The sequence below is a fragment of the Eleginops maclovinus genome, chromosome 22, assembly GCF_036324505.1.
Source record: "Eleginops maclovinus isolate JMC-PN-2008 ecotype Puerto Natales chromosome 22, JC_Emac_rtc_rv5, whole genome shotgun sequence".
Lineage (NCBI taxonomy): Eukaryota > Metazoa > Chordata > Actinopteri > Perciformes > Eleginopidae > Eleginops > Eleginops maclovinus.
In genome coordinates this window covers 17,648,758-17,665,746 of record NC_086370.1, presented here as the reverse complement: position 1 = coordinate 17,665,746, position 16,989 = coordinate 17,648,758, and the positions used below count along the sequence as shown (strand labels likewise).

The following is a 16,989-nucleotide window of genomic DNA, read 5'->3' as shown; positions in this document are numbered from 1 at the left end:
TTGTTTACAAAAATGAAATTAACTATGTCACTTGCACTTGTTTACAACACAAACAGAAATAAATGATCAACTCATGACTTGTGAATTTTAAACCAAACCAAACCAAAACTTGGTCTGTCCAAATCGAATCAACTCCACCATCAGACACATAAAGTCTGAATGTATACAATATACATTATGTTTACATGTTTGGCAAGTCTAATATTGTCTATTAAACCACACGAGTTTATAAAGGAAGGCTTTGCATAGGTCTGCTCCGGAGGTAAATCTACCTAAAGTCACGTTTTAAAGGTGTGAACAGTCTGAAACTACACAAATAAATTGTTGTTGCTTTTCCTTTTTATATTTACATCTGCTCATTAGGAGGCACAGCTGCATTTGTCATTTAAAAAAAAGACGTGTGTGTCTTTGTTTTCATTTGTTAATTTGATAATGATTGCAGTCCTGTTTAAAGACGCTGCATTCGTGTGTGTGTGTGTGTGTGTGTGTGTGTGTGTGTGTGTGTGTGTGTGTGTGTGTGTGTGTGTGTGTGTGTGTGTGTGCTGACACCTGCTAGAGAGCTGCTTATTTGCATGATAAACGTGCGGCCCATCTTGTTAAGCGCCCTGAATGTAAACTGATGTCGCCTGTTGATCCTGCACCTGAGAGGTCAGCCCCGCCCACTACAAAAACCGGGGGCAATTACCGGAGAAATCCCCAGATTTGGTCTTGAGGCAGCCCCCTCTTACAGAAATCCATCCTTAAAAGATTGGGGAGAAACCGTGACCTCTACTTGGGTTAATATGAAGACGAACTACCAGTGGTTTAAGAGTACTTTAGTACAATTTTGAGGGACTGCTTTATTTGCTTCTACCACTTCACTACAATTCATAGGGTTTTATTGTGCTTTAGTTAGAGATTTGGATTAATAATGTGAAATATAAACAACACCTAAATAAGACCAACACTATAGCTGCCTCTTTACCTGCTTTGATAAACAAATGAATGCATCAATAATTACTGCATAATCAAAACACAAGATATATATTATTCTGAAATGGACCAATCTGCATAATAAGTTACGTTTGGTATTTTAAGCCTACATTTTGATTGTAATACTTTAGTAGGCTACTTTTACTTGAGTAACATTTTGAATGCAGGACTTTTATTTGTAACATAGTATTTCTAACATCTGGTACTTCTCCTTTGACTTAAGATCGGAGTCATTCTTCCTCCTCTCCAAACTACCTCCAAAAAACCATATCAATTACATGTTCAGTCTGATAGTACTGTCTGAATGCGTAATATGCGCGTCTAACAAGGTGGACAGGCGGGGTCTAAACCGGATTGATTTTAGGTTCCTCCTTTAACCACGCTGCCGCCGTCTCCTCACCGGCAGTTTAGCAGTAAAACATTTTTATAATCAGACGTTATTGTTCGCCGCCTCCTTGTGGGAGATGCGCCCATGTTCATTTTTTAAAAGGGCAAATCAGCCATAATTCAGTTTATAAACTGCAGCGCGCAGGGGAGAAATGCCTGGATGAATATTCATTAGAGTCCGCCCGAACTGCCACGCTCTGTGATTCATTGGGCATATGTAAATATCACTCACTTTAATTGCCCCTAAACTGACTCAACATAATGTTGTCATTAGCAAATTATTACTTATTTGTGATACTAATGGTACGGTATGGCGTGCAGTGCTGAAACCCCACATATATGATTGCAATTATAGCTCTTTTTATACACTAGTGTGTGTGTGTGTGTGTGTGTGTGTGTGTGTGTGTGTGTGTGTGTGTGTGTGTGTGTGTGTGTGTGTGTGTGTGTGTGTGTGTGTCTAAGGTGCCAACGATTAATTTCTCAGACACATGCACAGAAGATTTCATTCGACCCAGTCATTAAACACACACACACACACACACACACACACACACACACACACACACACACACACACACACACACACACACACACACACACACACACACACACACACACACACACACACACTTTTATGGACATGTTAATGTATTTTTTATGTATCTGTATCATCTGGACTGATTTAGATTTAAGAGGAAATAATTTCTCCTCAACTTCTTAAACCTTAATTTAGTTCCTTATTCATTATGCTAATTAGATCATAGTTAGTGGTTAAATAAAAACAAATAAAAATAAAGTTAAGTGAATGGTTATAACAGACATTTATCTGTGTGGATAATCCATGAGATACTCATCTGAAATGAAATGTAAAGTTATTTCTGTGTATATGAACTATAAAAACATCACAAAAATAAAACGAGCGTATTGTTTCAAAGTACGCTGTGTGCAAAAAGATCCAAATGTCTTTATTTTGATAATTTATCATGAATAAAACTACACATTTTAAAATATAATTAGTAGAAACTGGTTTTTGTATCTACATTATTCAGAAACTGAAGTTTACTAAGTCTAAAGTGCAGTTCAATTCAATTGAACTAGAATCTGCATACAAACCCTAGCAAATTAAAGATCTTTAAAAACAACATTTCTGTATGCACAACAAAATATGCGCAAGTTTGATAACTGCTGTATTTGATAAAATAAATAATCTCAAAAAATCACAACAAAGGTAAAAACATTTTTTCCTAGAGGCCCAGATTGATACTGCTGATACGAAATGACCACATTCAAACACTTAGTGGGTGAAGGAAGAGTTAAGTTCATGCAGACAATATTAAATACTCAGCTGTTGCCAAAGGTTTTTGTATCCCCTCAAATCTCCCCTAAAAAGTGTCTCAATTTATGTTAATCTGAAGAAAAATGAGCAGGGATTAATGATACTTTGTGGATTTACTATTGCAAGATTTATTGATTTATGCACAAACAAAAAAAAGTTTGCTTCAGAAAAACAAACCCTGGCATCAGATTCTTGACATTTACCTAAATCCTCTGACTCCAAACTCCTCCATGACTCATCCTGAAACCCGAGGCTGTCGCAGTTTTTGAAATAATCTATTGTTGTATATTTTAAAAGAAAAATCCCTGCCTGTTTGTCACAGTCTGCACAACGCGACACGGTGTGGAGTTGTTTTATAGAGGCAGCAGCAGTTTAAAACAACAACCATGACAAAACAGGCCAACAAAACAGAGGGAGAGAGAGAAGGACAGGCGGGGACAAATAATGATGTGTGTGTGTGTGTGTGTGTGTGTGTGTGTGTGTGTGTGTGTGTGTGTGTGTGTGTGTGCATCTGTGAGAGACTGTGAGGGAGCTAATAAAGTAATGTGATGGATGATCTCCTTTCTCCCAGAGGGACCAGCACCATGTAAATTGGCCCACACAATGCATTATGGATAAGGCAGTTGAGATTATAGCTTGTTAATGTGTCCCTCCCTCTTCCCCTCCCTCACCTCTCTCACTCGCTCTCTCTCTCCCTCCCTCCCTCTCCCTCTGCTTCGGCTCAGGCAGTGACATGGTCACCTCATTGTCGGGGCACGTGGGTCTTTTAGGTGCAGATGGAGAGGGAGAGGAGCTATGGCAGGCTTAGTGGAGTAAGTTTGTGCATCTGTGTGTATAAGTGTGGGGACCAAACTGTGTTTACAATCACATCAGGAGGACTGACATCCCTTATGGGGGCTGTCGTTTTGTCCCCACAAGGTTCACTTTTAAAATGTGCTTTTTAAATACAGTTTTGGTTGCAAAAAAGTTAAGTGTGTATGTGTGTGTGTGTGTGTGTGTGTGTGTGTGTGTGTGTGTGTGTGTGTGTGTGTGTGTGCGAGCCGGGCAGCCAGCATAGACAGTCGGTCGGCAGGGGCCAGGGCTGTGGACATATGTCTTCTACCTCCCTCCCTCAACCCACCCCCTCCCCCCCCCCTCTGTCATCCTAAAAGGGTGCCAACCCCCAGCAACTTCCCTCCATCCCTCTTTAACTCCCCAATCCTCCCACACTCCCCCCTTCTTGCAGGCCTGTCCAGGGACCAGTCGGGCCATCTGTTGAAGCAGGACCCGAGGAGCTGGTCTACAGGAAATGCTACTGTAGCAAAGCTTTGTGGCTAGCCGGGCTGTCGCTAACTAGCATGAGTGTATGTGTGTGTGTGTGTGTGTGAGTGTGTGAGATGGTTGAATGGTGATGTGTGTGTCACGGCATCCCAGGGCAGATGTTCCTCAGCACATTTGTCCAACAAAAAATTCTGTATTTTTTGGGGAGACTTTTTATTATTTAAACGAGGTCGTAAAGGCACCCCACCAATAAAAACGTGAGCATACATAAGTTATTAATGAGCAAACAGCACATTATCTTTCTTTTATATATATAAAGGCCTAATTTATAAGCAATTTAGCAGCAACCTACACCTGTTTTGTATAATCCAGTCCCTTCCTACATGCACCTTGTTACATTAATTAATGAGCAATTTAACAATTAAATATTTCATTAAAAAGAACACAGTGGCATCGTGGAAAAGGATAGTGTACATTTGATTATCACTTTACCAGTCAAATCTCCGACCTGAGGAACTCACATGTGACCAAAACAAATTGGAATCATTTTCCCTGACTGCCTCTCTTCAGTAAGTTTTCAGTTTCGGCGTTAATAGTTTAAAGGTGAAGTGAAGAGACATTTTTGGCACACTCCGTTAAATGGTCAGCAGGGATGTGAAACATTAAGCAATCTGTGCCTAACTGGTCAACAACATTCAAAAGCAGCTGTACGGTCCTTAAAGCGTCTAATAAACAAGTGTGCAGGAAGCAGCAGGAAAATGGCTGAATGATCCCACTGAGAGCTCAACACCTGCACACACTCAGCTCACACAAACAGCCGCTCTGATACACTGGGATGCTTTACGCTGCTCAGTAAATCTTTGTTTACTTTAATAATCTGTAAGGCACGGAAACCTGATGACTTTGAATGTTCTTACATGGAGATATTTGAGCAAACATACAGAACTTGCCAGATATCTCACTTTCAATGTAAGAACTTTCTCACGTGTGACTAACCTGCATCAGCAATTTGGTGGTGAATCCAAAAGGAATAAAGATAATTAAACGTTTGAACCATTACACATTAAAATTGCAAAACTATTCTTATTACTGATTAATCCGTGGATTAATTACCCATCTGTGAAATGTCAGGATAAAAAAGAGCTTGTTTTCTGTCTTTGCCTCTGATAAACACGAGAAAAACAGTCAATCCTCACATTTTAGAAGCTGGGGAATATCAGAGAAAATCGGACCTGTACCAACTGGTCTACCAAGTGATTACTCAATTAATGAACTAACTGTTTCAGCATCAGACACGTGTTTTGACTCTCTATGCTGAAAAAAGCAGGGCAGATTCTCAACAACCTTGAAATGGGTTATAATGGGGGTTTAAATCACGTAGCGTGTTCCCGGCTCGCTGCGTCTTATTCAGACAATCTAGACTAAGCAAGGCCAGCTTAGTGGATCTGATGTTTTTGTGTGTGTGTGTGTGTGTGTGTGTGTGTGTGTGTGTGTGTGTGTGTGTGTGTGTGTGTGTGTGTGTGTGTGTGTGTGTGTGTGTGTGTGTGTGTGTGTGTGTGTGTGTGTGTGTGTGTGTGTGTTGGCTGGACCCTCCACGGCTGTGTGTGTGGGTGGTTGCCTCCACCCATTAGAACGGGTCATCTCTCTCTCATGGAGAGTTTTCACGGCTGTGGAGCGGATTAGGAGCAGGGAGAGAGGAGGAGGAGGAGAGATTATGAGGCAGGCTGGAAGGAGGAAGGAGAGAGTGATACAAAGAGAGCATTAGCATCTACACTTCAGCATTTGTTTGTGGTATAGCTGACACTTGTCCGGAGTGCCTAGGTTTACAGTGAGGACAAATGGAGGAACAAGTGAACGCTGGCATCTCGTCACAAGTGGCCTTCAACAAAGACGAGAGGAGGGCTGAAGACATGAGAGGGGATTATGTTGGGTTAAAGAGAGAAAGTCTTTAACACGGTTATAATTATATATTTATACCACGACACTTAAAAAGAGAGGAAATAGGGTTCCCATCCAACTGTCAGGTTAATTATACTGCATATTAAGTTGTGCAGGTTGTTGATGTTCCATGCTTTGATTCATCGTGCTAAACTCAATAAATGTTGCAGACATCTATGACATTCGTGGGGGTTGAGGTGATCATTTTGCACATTGCACATATTTGTCATACTTTCATCCATTGTACATTTAGAAAATATATTGTTCACATCCCATCGTCTTTGTTTTAAACGTTTTACAGCCATTTTCTTTTTTAAGTAGATATATCTTACATTGTTTTTCGTAAACTTCTTCATTTTTGCATTACGTTTCTGCCTTTATCTTGAACCAAAATACCAAAAAAAGAGGATTTTCTTTTAAAAACAAATTGTTCTACTTAGTTAAAAACCTGATTCCGGTTTTAAAATGTCATCGTTGTAAAATAAACCTTAAGTACATGATACTGTATATGAGGTGAATGCATCTTTAATATTCTACCTCTGGATACATTTTCATCACCATTACCCAACCTTTCTTTAATTAAAATTGAAATAGAAAGGAAATATTTTATAAATGTAAATAACTTCATACACTTAGTAAACATTTGTTTTGTATGTTTTCACTGTATGCTCAAAAACAGCAGCAGCGAAACAAAGCGTTACAGGATATGTTACAAGACTATTCATTTGCTGCTGTCAATAACTTAATTATAAAATAACCCTCTAGTGTTTTGTGAATTTAACTCTTAATGCATTTCATATCTGACTGTGTTGTAGTGGTGATAAAAAGTTAACTTTCTGCTGTACATTAACACGCTTCCTCAGGGGAAACATCTGTGAACATGCCAAATCACACACTCACTATAAAGAAACAAAACCAGCCACCTTAAAGTGTCACCATGTCCCGTCTCATAATCATAATGAATTGCTGCTGTGATAGTCAAAGATGCTTTAATGTGAACGTATGAACTTTCTTTATACAATATTTACTTCACATCTTAGTGGGTTTCTGAATGGAGCCTGAATGTGATTAAGACTTAAAGTGAACCAAACATTAAACCGGACAAAGTTTCTCATTTACAATTACAGTTCCTAAACTGCTTTCCTTTTTCATACACACACACACACACACACACACACACACACACACACACACACACACACACACACACACACACACACACACACACACACACACACACACACGACACCAGCCGCCAGTTGGTCTTAAAGAGGCAAATTCCTCCGCAGCATTTTCTCAACATCGTAAAGCGTCTGCCGTTAAAAGCGATGTTTTTTCAATCCGTCTGCTCTCCCTGACATTTCCAGATAACGTTGGCGTTAGGTTGATTTGGGGGAATTTGCACACCATATGCTGCTGTGTCAAACACCTTTATTTAAGCGGGCTATGGTTCTGCATTCCCTAATAGCAGCATCATTGGAGCTTGTTTATCTAATGTGCCTGTTAATGTTATTTATTGAGAGTCTGCCCGCTATCCAGTTCCTCCATGCATGCTAAGGAGATAGACATAAGATATGCAAATGCTAACGTCGGCCCAACTTCACGGCAGTAAAACGAGCATTTGCATTTGATGTAGCACATAATAAACTGGTTATTAGCATTTTAAATGCGTCAAACAAACTTGAAAAATGTGGCCTGTGCTGGTGCGTTTTTTATTATTGCTGCGTGCAGTCAAAACACACAAACACACGGCACACATGCCTTCAAACACGTACAGGAAAGTGAGCACGAGCAGACACATAAATTAACAGTGCTGTACACAGGAGCAAACTGGTGTCAAAAGGCAAAGCGTCACAGGACAGATGATGTGTTTGATGAAGTCTCTTTCTCACTCACGCCATAAAGTTTCTCTCAGAGCATTAAAATATGCAGACGATTCATTTCCTTAACGATTCATCCTTCAGGCCCCAGAAAATTAGGTCTGGTATCAGCTTTGATGAGCAACGATGATGAACAATCTGATTTAACAGTAACTGCTGTTGTCTCTGCACACAAGGCATGCTGGTGATCCATTTAAGAGGAGTCTTGACCTTTGGATATATTGAAACAAAACCCTGTAAAAGTGATTCAAGAAAGTGTGACACTTCCTTGAATGGTACCATGAGACAGCAGGTCAAAGAGGGTTTTTTTTAACATTTGAATTAATAGGCAAGTCATGTCTTCGTAATCCAATATCACAAATCACAAATTTGCCTAAAGGTGCTTGACAATCTGTAAAGCATATGACATCATCTGTCCTTAGACCTTTGATTCAAACAAGGAAGAACTCATGAGAGCAAAGATGACATGGAAGACACTCATGAGAGCAAAGATGACATGGAAGACACTCATGAGAGCAAAGATGACATGGAAGACACTCATGATTCCCTAAAAAATGAAAGCGGTAAAACTATATAGATATTGTTTGTATGATTTTTCATTAGCAGCTAATGAAGTAATAATCCCTCTTATAGTAACCAATCTTTACACCCTGCAGGCTGCAATACTCAAATGGTGTGTGTGTGTGTGTGTGTGTGTGTGTGTGTGTGTGTGTGTGTGTGTGTGTGTGTGTGTGTGTGTGTGTGTGTGTGTGTGTGTGTGTGTGTGTGTGTGTGACAATATACAATTCATGCCTCATAATTATATGGTCAAAACCTCAGTTTGTCATGATCTTGTTCAATATTGATTGAGATGGATGGATACACACACACAACACACACTCATTCATGTACATGCAGCAGACCTGATCCGAACGTTCCTCTCTATATGTAACCTCACCCTCACACCCTCACCCCGTCTTAAATCCTACATGTTAATCTCTCCCCTTCTCTCCCTCTTTCTCTCAAACGCACACAAACATACTCGCTTTCATTCCCCGCTTGCAGAGACCCCTGCTTCATTTTCTGGTCATGTGCACCCATTGCGAGGGGGCGAAGCGGACACAAAGTGACACAGGGAGCAGTATGGAGGGAGAAGGGGGGGGGGGGTCTGGAGCTGCAGCCTGAAAGGAGGCGATGGGAGGTGTTCGATTGTCCCGCGCTGAAAGGGACAGTTAAAAGGAGAACCTTGTTGCAAAAGCTGGTGGGCTGGGCTGTAGGCTGGTTAAGTGCTGGTGGTGTGTGTGAATGCGCGCGTGTGTGTGTGTGTGTGTGTGTGTGTGTGTGTGTGAGTCTAATGAGGAGAAGGAGGGCGACTGATGACCGAGGTGAGGATGATACCGGCGATGATTGGCAGAAAGGTTGAAGGAATAGTGTGAGATTTGTTTTTGAGAAGATTGATACCACTTTGGTCTGTTAAATATAATGCAGCGACAGCAAGTAGCTGATTAGCTTAGCTGATCCGAAAGAATGTAAACACTGGAAAACAGCTAGCCTGGCTCCGTCCAGAAAAAACAACATTCAAACACCTCTCAATCTCACCAATCAACCACAGCTTGATTGTTTATAAAAGCCAAATCACAAAAACTACAATTTGCAATAATTTCATTTCTACTTCTTGCCTCTAAACAGTTTTGCAAGACAACCAGTGGAAAACCAAGGAATTAACTTATGACCAAGAAGAGAGCCTGACTCATAACCTCCTTTTAAAAAGGGAGAAACATCATTTTTCAATTTTTGTTTTGTACAGATTAAAGTAGGACTATTTTTGAAAGTATCCAACATGAGAAACATCCCAGGCTCTTCCTCGAAAGACACGCCACCCAAATAAATGATCGTGCACTGCCGGACTACTGCTGGAGTCAACAAGAAAGCGTTTGGGAGAGAAGTAGATTGTTGTTGTCATCACAAACCGTATCCAACCATCACCCAACATTATCATTAAGAACATGTTAGTACTCACAGATGCCTTGTTGTAGAAGATCACGTGCAATGGGTATGCGCAGTTAAGCCAGGTAGAAGCAGGTAAACCATCCAATAATTTAATGCAGGACTAAAAAATGATTGACCATGCTTACTGCATATCTGTGACCCAATAAATGCTTCTTTTTTTTAACAGTGTGTTTGAATTTTCTAATTGTGATATAAAGATAATTTTATCAAATAAAACCACAATAAGCTGAGGGTTGGCTGTAGCTTCATATTCAACTATTTGGCATTAAGGAAACATTGTCCATTGATTTATCATCAATCTAATGGACAGACAAGGGTGGTTTTGATCTTCTCCAACTCTCCTCCAGAAGGGGATAAGCGTATCGCCCTTGCCCCTCAAAAAAGTGTTGAGGTTAAACTTCAATTATTCATATGTATTAGGTGAACATAATTTGAGCTGAAGAGGGATTTGTCTATGTTGAATCTGACCTTGAATTGGGATTTGAGATATCTTGCAAATCAAAGTTAGAAAAGAAAAGTTTCAAAACTAAATGAGGACTTTTCAAACTGCAGAAAATACTTCTCTTTTCAAAAAGAGACAATAAAAAAAATACACAACTCGAGCAGTATGCATCGGGATGGAAATTAATCCATAACAGAAAACTTACTTCTGTTTGATAAAACTCATCATCAACATGCTTCAGAAAGCTTTGAGATGCCAAATTTGAATCAGAGCGTGATCTGACAGAGAGAAATAAGAACATGAAGGTATGTTTCTTCATTAATGAAATGTTAATTTGACTTGTTTCTGCCTAATTAACACCAATGCCTTCCAAGAACAAAACAGCCTCACAAATATTAATTAGGACCTCAATATTCATGTTGGCGGAGACGCTTGTGAGGTCTGTAATTAACGAGCTTTTAATTGTTTGATCGTCTCCTTAATTAAAGGCTTGCTGTATTATGAAGGTTTGTTTACTATTTCACAAAACAGGAATAAGAAAGACAGAAATCTTATTGATATTCTCTTTTACACAGAATTTACCAAGAGTAGGGAAAACCCAGGCTTTTAAAAGTTAGCCAAACATTTCTGAGAGTTGCAGCGCATCTTTTTACTGCTTTAATTTAAAATATACAGTATGAATTTCGGCACTATACTTTTGAAGAAGGCTGGAGGGTTTTACGCTCAGATCTCTATCGTGTTGCAGTCTTCCATCTGACGTTCACATCCTCCAACCTTTGTGAAATCTCTCTTTGTGCAACTTCAAATGGTGTCTTTGACAGGCAAAATAAAAAGGAACATAGATCAGCAGTAACTCAAGCATTTGGCACAATACTGTATACCATAAATCAACATGATGCAAGCAAACTGGCACATTCTTAGTTGATTTCCTTAACAATACACAGTTAAGTGATTCTCTCCAAAGCCAAACAGGCCGGTCTTTTGTAAACATCCCATTCACAGTTTGAGGGGATGATTTTATCCAAGGATCATATATATTTTTGGTAAACTCAAACAACTCATTTGTTGTTAAACAGAATAAAAAACTGTAGTTATCTAAAAACAGGTGGGACACAATTTGTAAGATAAAAAAATGAAGTATGTGAAATAATGAACAGCAGCGGTTTATTTAGAACTTGCCGGCATGTTTTAGACAGAGCGACAAATTGGAGCTATTTTCAGTAAACTGACACCAAAAACAATCTCTAACAGGATGAGATTCCAGTGTTAAATTACTCAAACAGAAAGTGCTTGCATAAAAGTATTGGTATATCGCTCCCAATTGCCACAAATATTCAAAAACAGTAACTTAAATGAACCTATTTATTGTGAATTTGACATGAATTTGAAAAATATGGTGGATTTAAAGAGATAATGTTCCACTTTAATAGCAACCGTGACACCTTTGGCTGCGACCTTGACCTTGTGTCTCTCTCTGACTGTGTATTGCGTGTTCCTTTCAGCACAGAGATGTTTAAATGACACTGCTTTTGTTTCAGGGACGGTGAACCGGACGACTATACTGTCCTCACATGCTGCTGAAGGGACGCCTCAATTAACTGTTTACTAACCTGAGCTCATTAAAGGGGGTGTAGTGGCATGGCACATCCAAGAGGGAGACTTGGTGGGGAGATAGGTTGTTCCTAGAGAGAGTTGATGCATTTAAAACCTTGAATATACAGGTGACTTGTTTCCTCACCTTAGAACTTCAAAGTTATCATGTGACAGAGCAACATCATCATTTATTTGGAGTTGTGTTTGAAACAATTGAAAGTCCAATATTTACGGTTAGCTTTGGTCATCAGACACTACTGCTGAAAACATCTGTCTCTAAATGCTCATCTTATTTCACCAGCTAGTCTCTGACTGTGTCTTTCTACTGTTTATTACAATGGGTTTATAAAGCTTTACTGAAAACTGTTGCATGCTGTGGCAAGAAATGATGCTAGTCGTGAGAGTGAACCAAAACAGTGAATATGCGGGATGGACCTTTAAACAAGGAGCTGAAACTCATAATAGCTCTAAACTGAGGGAAGCTGCGTATTAAAAGAGGAAATCACATTCAGAATACATCCTATATCTTTCTGACAAAAACGTCGCTGTCTGATTAATTTGTGCTGAAAAATCATTCCCCTCCAAAGTGTGAAGCTAACCCAGTATTGACCCACATTTTTGATCTAATGGCTATTAGCAGCTAACTAGTTGTCCTTTTGCTGCCAAAAATAATCTGAAGTGAGGGCAAAGAGCCACTTATAAGAAGAGAGAAAGAGAAAAAAACAGTCAACAACCGGGGAGAAGAAAGCGAGAGTATAAGCGAGGAACAGTTTGAGAGGAGGAGAGAGGGAAAGAGATAAAAAAAGAAGATACGAACAGAGGAATAAAAGGGAAAGCGAGGAGCTTACGCAGTGAAAAGAGCACATTAGGGGCGACCTGCTGCGACAGTCTGTGGGGAACGGTGAATAAACCAGTGTCCTGGTGGTGTGGAGCCAGGGGCCTCAGATGGAGACACACACACACACACACACACACACACACACACACACACACACACACACACACACACACACACACACACACACACACACACACACACACACACACACACACACACACACACACACACACACACACACACACACACACACACACACACACACACACACACAAAGCATGTGCTTCCTACACAAACTGATACCTGACACACACATGCTCACACACCTCCTCTCTGGCCCTCTCATTCACACATTTCTCCACATTGGCCGGATTAGGAACACTTTCTCTTGGGTGTGCGAGGCTGCCCCGCACACAAAGAAACACTTGGGGACAGGATTAGTAGGCTTACAGCGGATTCACATATGTCCAGTTCAAGCAATTGGTATTCAAAGCTTTACACTTTCAAATGCCACCAAGAGAGAGCAAAGCCGACCAGCGCTTTTTCTTTGCATTGGCAGCACCTTTATGAGAAGGGCTCTTTTGCAGGGCCAACAATGAGGCCGGGAATACTCATTTTTACTGTTCTACCAGGGGGATCTCATTGGCGAAGGATAGAGCAGAGCAGAGTTTGAGACAGACTTTATTATCTGGGTTTGAAGTGCTGGGTGGGTGGGTGTGCAGACGGTTGGATGGACGGATGGACGGACGGAGGGATGGATGCTGAGGTGGTTGTGCTTCACTTACTTCCACGTGTTATTGTTTGGAGGCCTGTTCCTCCACTCCACCTTCACAAAACAGATCTCGAGGAGACTCTTCAGAGTGGAGAGAGCACTCTCAGCAGCTCAATATAGACAATGCTGACTCAATTTAGTGTATTGTTCTATTCATGAAATACAAAAACACCTTTAGTGATCTGTCTGATTACTTAACTAATCAATGAAATACATTTTAAGAGGATAAATGTTGTCTGTTTATTTTTCTAAATAGGGTCATTGTGAAAATATAGTGGATGATTTTATTTTATAATGTTCATTCTGTGAGTTTCTTATTATTAAATATATTTAAAGTTTGGCATTTGTAACATCCTACATTTGTGTGTAGTGTCTACCTCAAACAGCACCTTAAGTGAAGAATTGTGAAAATGGTATAGCTTTTTCATCAGCAGATTTTGTTCCGTATTCTGAATGACTTTAAATCTACATTTTTTATGATTATTTGCTAAATATTATTATTCAATATATGTTTTTCCATTTTGAATTTTGTTTGGAAAACAAAGTCATAAGCTAAGAAATATTAAATATTGAAAATGAAAGAAATTGAACGAAAATGTTTAAGTACATGACATGGGAGCGAAGAGAGGTTTTATGAAGGTCCAGACATGAGGCCCACATGCTGCCATATGGCCAGCAGAGTGCGGGGAGTCGGAGCGGCCTGTTACCTCTCTGTCCCAGCGGAGGCCCGGCTCCCCTGCGGCACAAAAGCTGCTGAATGGGGAAGCAATTTCCCTTCATTCCTCCTCACTCCCTCAGGCAACCAGAGAGAGTTTGCTTTAAGATTTGACCGTCTGAAAAACACTGAAAAAGGGCAATGAGTGAGATGCTGGGGAGGTATTTTAGAGAATGGTTCTGACTTTTCTTGCTGCAGATTACCCCAAAATTATGTATTGACAAGAAACACTTTTCGTGATGTTATATTTGCGTATAATAAATGTTATATTTGCGCGTAAAAGACAAAAATTGCGCAGCACACAGAAATGCCCAGACAACCATTATAGGCGTTTCGCTAGCCTTTGGATCAAATATAGTATAACAAAAATGTATTTTTAATGAGACGACTTCCATGACATGTCTTTTTAAAAAATCTAATAAAAGAAGCAATTTCAAAACTAACCATGTTCGTCCCCGGAGGAGCAACTTTTCTGATCCCAGGAGAAGAGGAAGAAAAGAAGAGAAGAAAAAAAGGAGAAGAAGAAGAGAGGCGCGCGGTGCCCCCCAGCAGTGTCCTGACAATGGCAGTGAATGGTTGCGCACCGCGGTCACTGGGACAGTCAAAGCACACCGCCCCCTTTCTAACGGGCACGTCATCCTCCTAACTAGGCGTTATGCATAGGAAAGCCACTTTTGTTTCCCTGCGTGTATAAATACCAACTATCAGTGTCCTCCTCACCGCAGAGACACAGAGAGGCAGACAGAGAGAAAGTGGACACCGATGAGAAAAGAGGGACAGAAGCGTGGGACAGGAGGGACAACATCAGGTGACCAGAGACAGAGAGAGAGGGAGTTAAGAGAGAGAGAAAGAGAGAGAGAGCGAAAGTGGGAGAGACCTCCTACAACAACCTCTGAAGCCAACCCATAAAATGAATTCAGACTCAAGCCAGAGCAGCAGAGCATCTTCCCCGGACATGGACGTTATGTCACTTCGAGAACATCATCCACACCACCACCACCATCACCTACACCACGTTGGCTCGTCCGTGTCCTCCTCCACACAGAAGCTTAGCGCCAGCGACCTCCTGAGATCCGGAGACCCGAAATCCGTGGAGAGCAGCAGCAGTAGCAGTAGCAGCAGCAGCGGCAGCAGCAGCAACAAGTTTAAGCTGAAGAAACAAGTCACGGAGGAGGAGATGTACCACCTGCGACTCAAGATCAACGGCCGGGAGCGGAAGCGCATGCACGACCTCAACCTGGCCATGGATGGCCTGCGCGAAGTGATGCCGTACGCGCACGGGCCCTCGGTGCGCAAGTTGTCCAAGATCGCCACGCTGCTCCTCGCCCGAAACTACATCCTGATGCTCAACAGCTCCTTGGACGAGATGAAGCGGCTTGTGGGGGAGATTTACGGAGGTCACAACTCGGCTTTCCACTGCGGCACAGTTGGTCACGCTGGGGGCCCAGGTGGGCACGCCGGTGGCCCCGTAGCTGCTGCTGCCGCCGCTGCAGCCGCCGCAGCAGCCGCGCACCAGGTGCACCCTCTTCTCGGCGGCGCACTGTCAACACCCACATCCTCCACACTGTCCAGCGCGTTGCCAGGCCTCACGTCTATCCGAGCCCCACACCCCCTTATGAAGGGCTCCCCGGCTGCACCCCAGCCCCTGCAACTGGGCCCCGGCTTCCAGCACTGGGCCGGACTGCCGTGCCCCTGCACCATCTGCCAGGTGCCTACTCCTCCACACATCCCCATCACCTCCTCCAGCCTTACCAGACTCTCAGTGGAGGGCAAGGACCTGATGAAATGATGCCCGCAGACCCGCAGAGACTGAGAAATGTGATGGTGTTTGTAAATAGAGGATTCAGGGCATGAGGGGGGATTTGGTCTCACTGGTGCATGTTGTTGTTTATTCTGTTTTCTTGTTGGGCGTATGAGAAAAAAAAAAGTTATTTTCCTCCTTGTAACAAGGACTTTAAAGACTGCTGATTTTGCCGATCTAAAGGTGAAAAGAAATGGGTATGCCATCACAATTTCCGTGTGTCTGAGTTTTAGTCTCACACCACAGTGTAAAAGTGGAGGGAAGCTGCATGAACATTTGGATTTTATTTTCCTTTTTTTGTATCAGGCGTCATTTTGTGAAAACGAAGAATGCTCTCTGTGCCTTGTACCAAGGATTTTAAACTTGAGTTGTAAATGAAAATAGTGACATTTATGTATTTGGCTATTTTTTTGGCTATATTTGTTTTAAATTCTCATTTTATTTGGTGGCTCACAATGTTTGTCAATTTGTGCTCTGATTTCCATTTTTGATTGTCAGTCGTTTTTCTTTTTTGCATGACAGTATAATTATCACAGCATGATTGTTTTTTTTTTGTGCTGAACTTAATTTGTTTTGCCAAGAGACCCCGTGTCTTTATTTTTGTACATTGTTGATGACTGATGAAATATTTATTATCGCCCAGCGTCCCTGGATGAAATTTCAATAAAAATGAAATTATGGATCTTATCTCACTGTCTTCTCCTGATTGTTCTAATTATTACTGGATACTCAAACAATTAAACAACATATTGAGTTGAACTTTTAAAGGATAGTTTAATTCAAATATACTATTCTTTATTTCATTTATTTATATAATAACACCTTATAGCCTTCAAACAAACAACCTTTGATTTATTTAATATTATCTTTAAATTATTTTTGATAAATTTGGATGAAAGCAAACCTTTATTCCACCAAATACTTTCCTTTAATCCAAATAAAAAAGTATTTAATTATCGCATTTTATTATTTAAACTAAATATCTAAAATTGTTTTGTGTATTATTTCAAAGGCCTCCTCTTTAAAAACATTACGCTGAGTTTCCTTTTACAGACAACCTTTGGCA

At 40.9% G+C, this 16,989-nt stretch overlaps 1 protein-coding gene across 1 annotated transcript; it reads left to right on the top strand.

The window, feature by feature from the left end:
• The first annotated feature begins 14,931 nt into the window (after positions 1–14,931).
• Positions 14,932–15,911, top strand: olig3 (oligodendrocyte transcription factor 3). The gene has a single exon (XM_063875413.1). The coding sequence runs from the start codon at positions 15,033–15,035 to the stop codon at positions 15,909–15,911; it is 879 nt and encodes a 292-aa protein (XP_063731483.1). The 5' UTR covers positions 14,932–15,032.
• The last annotated feature ends 1,078 nt before the right edge of the window (positions 15,912–16,989 follow it).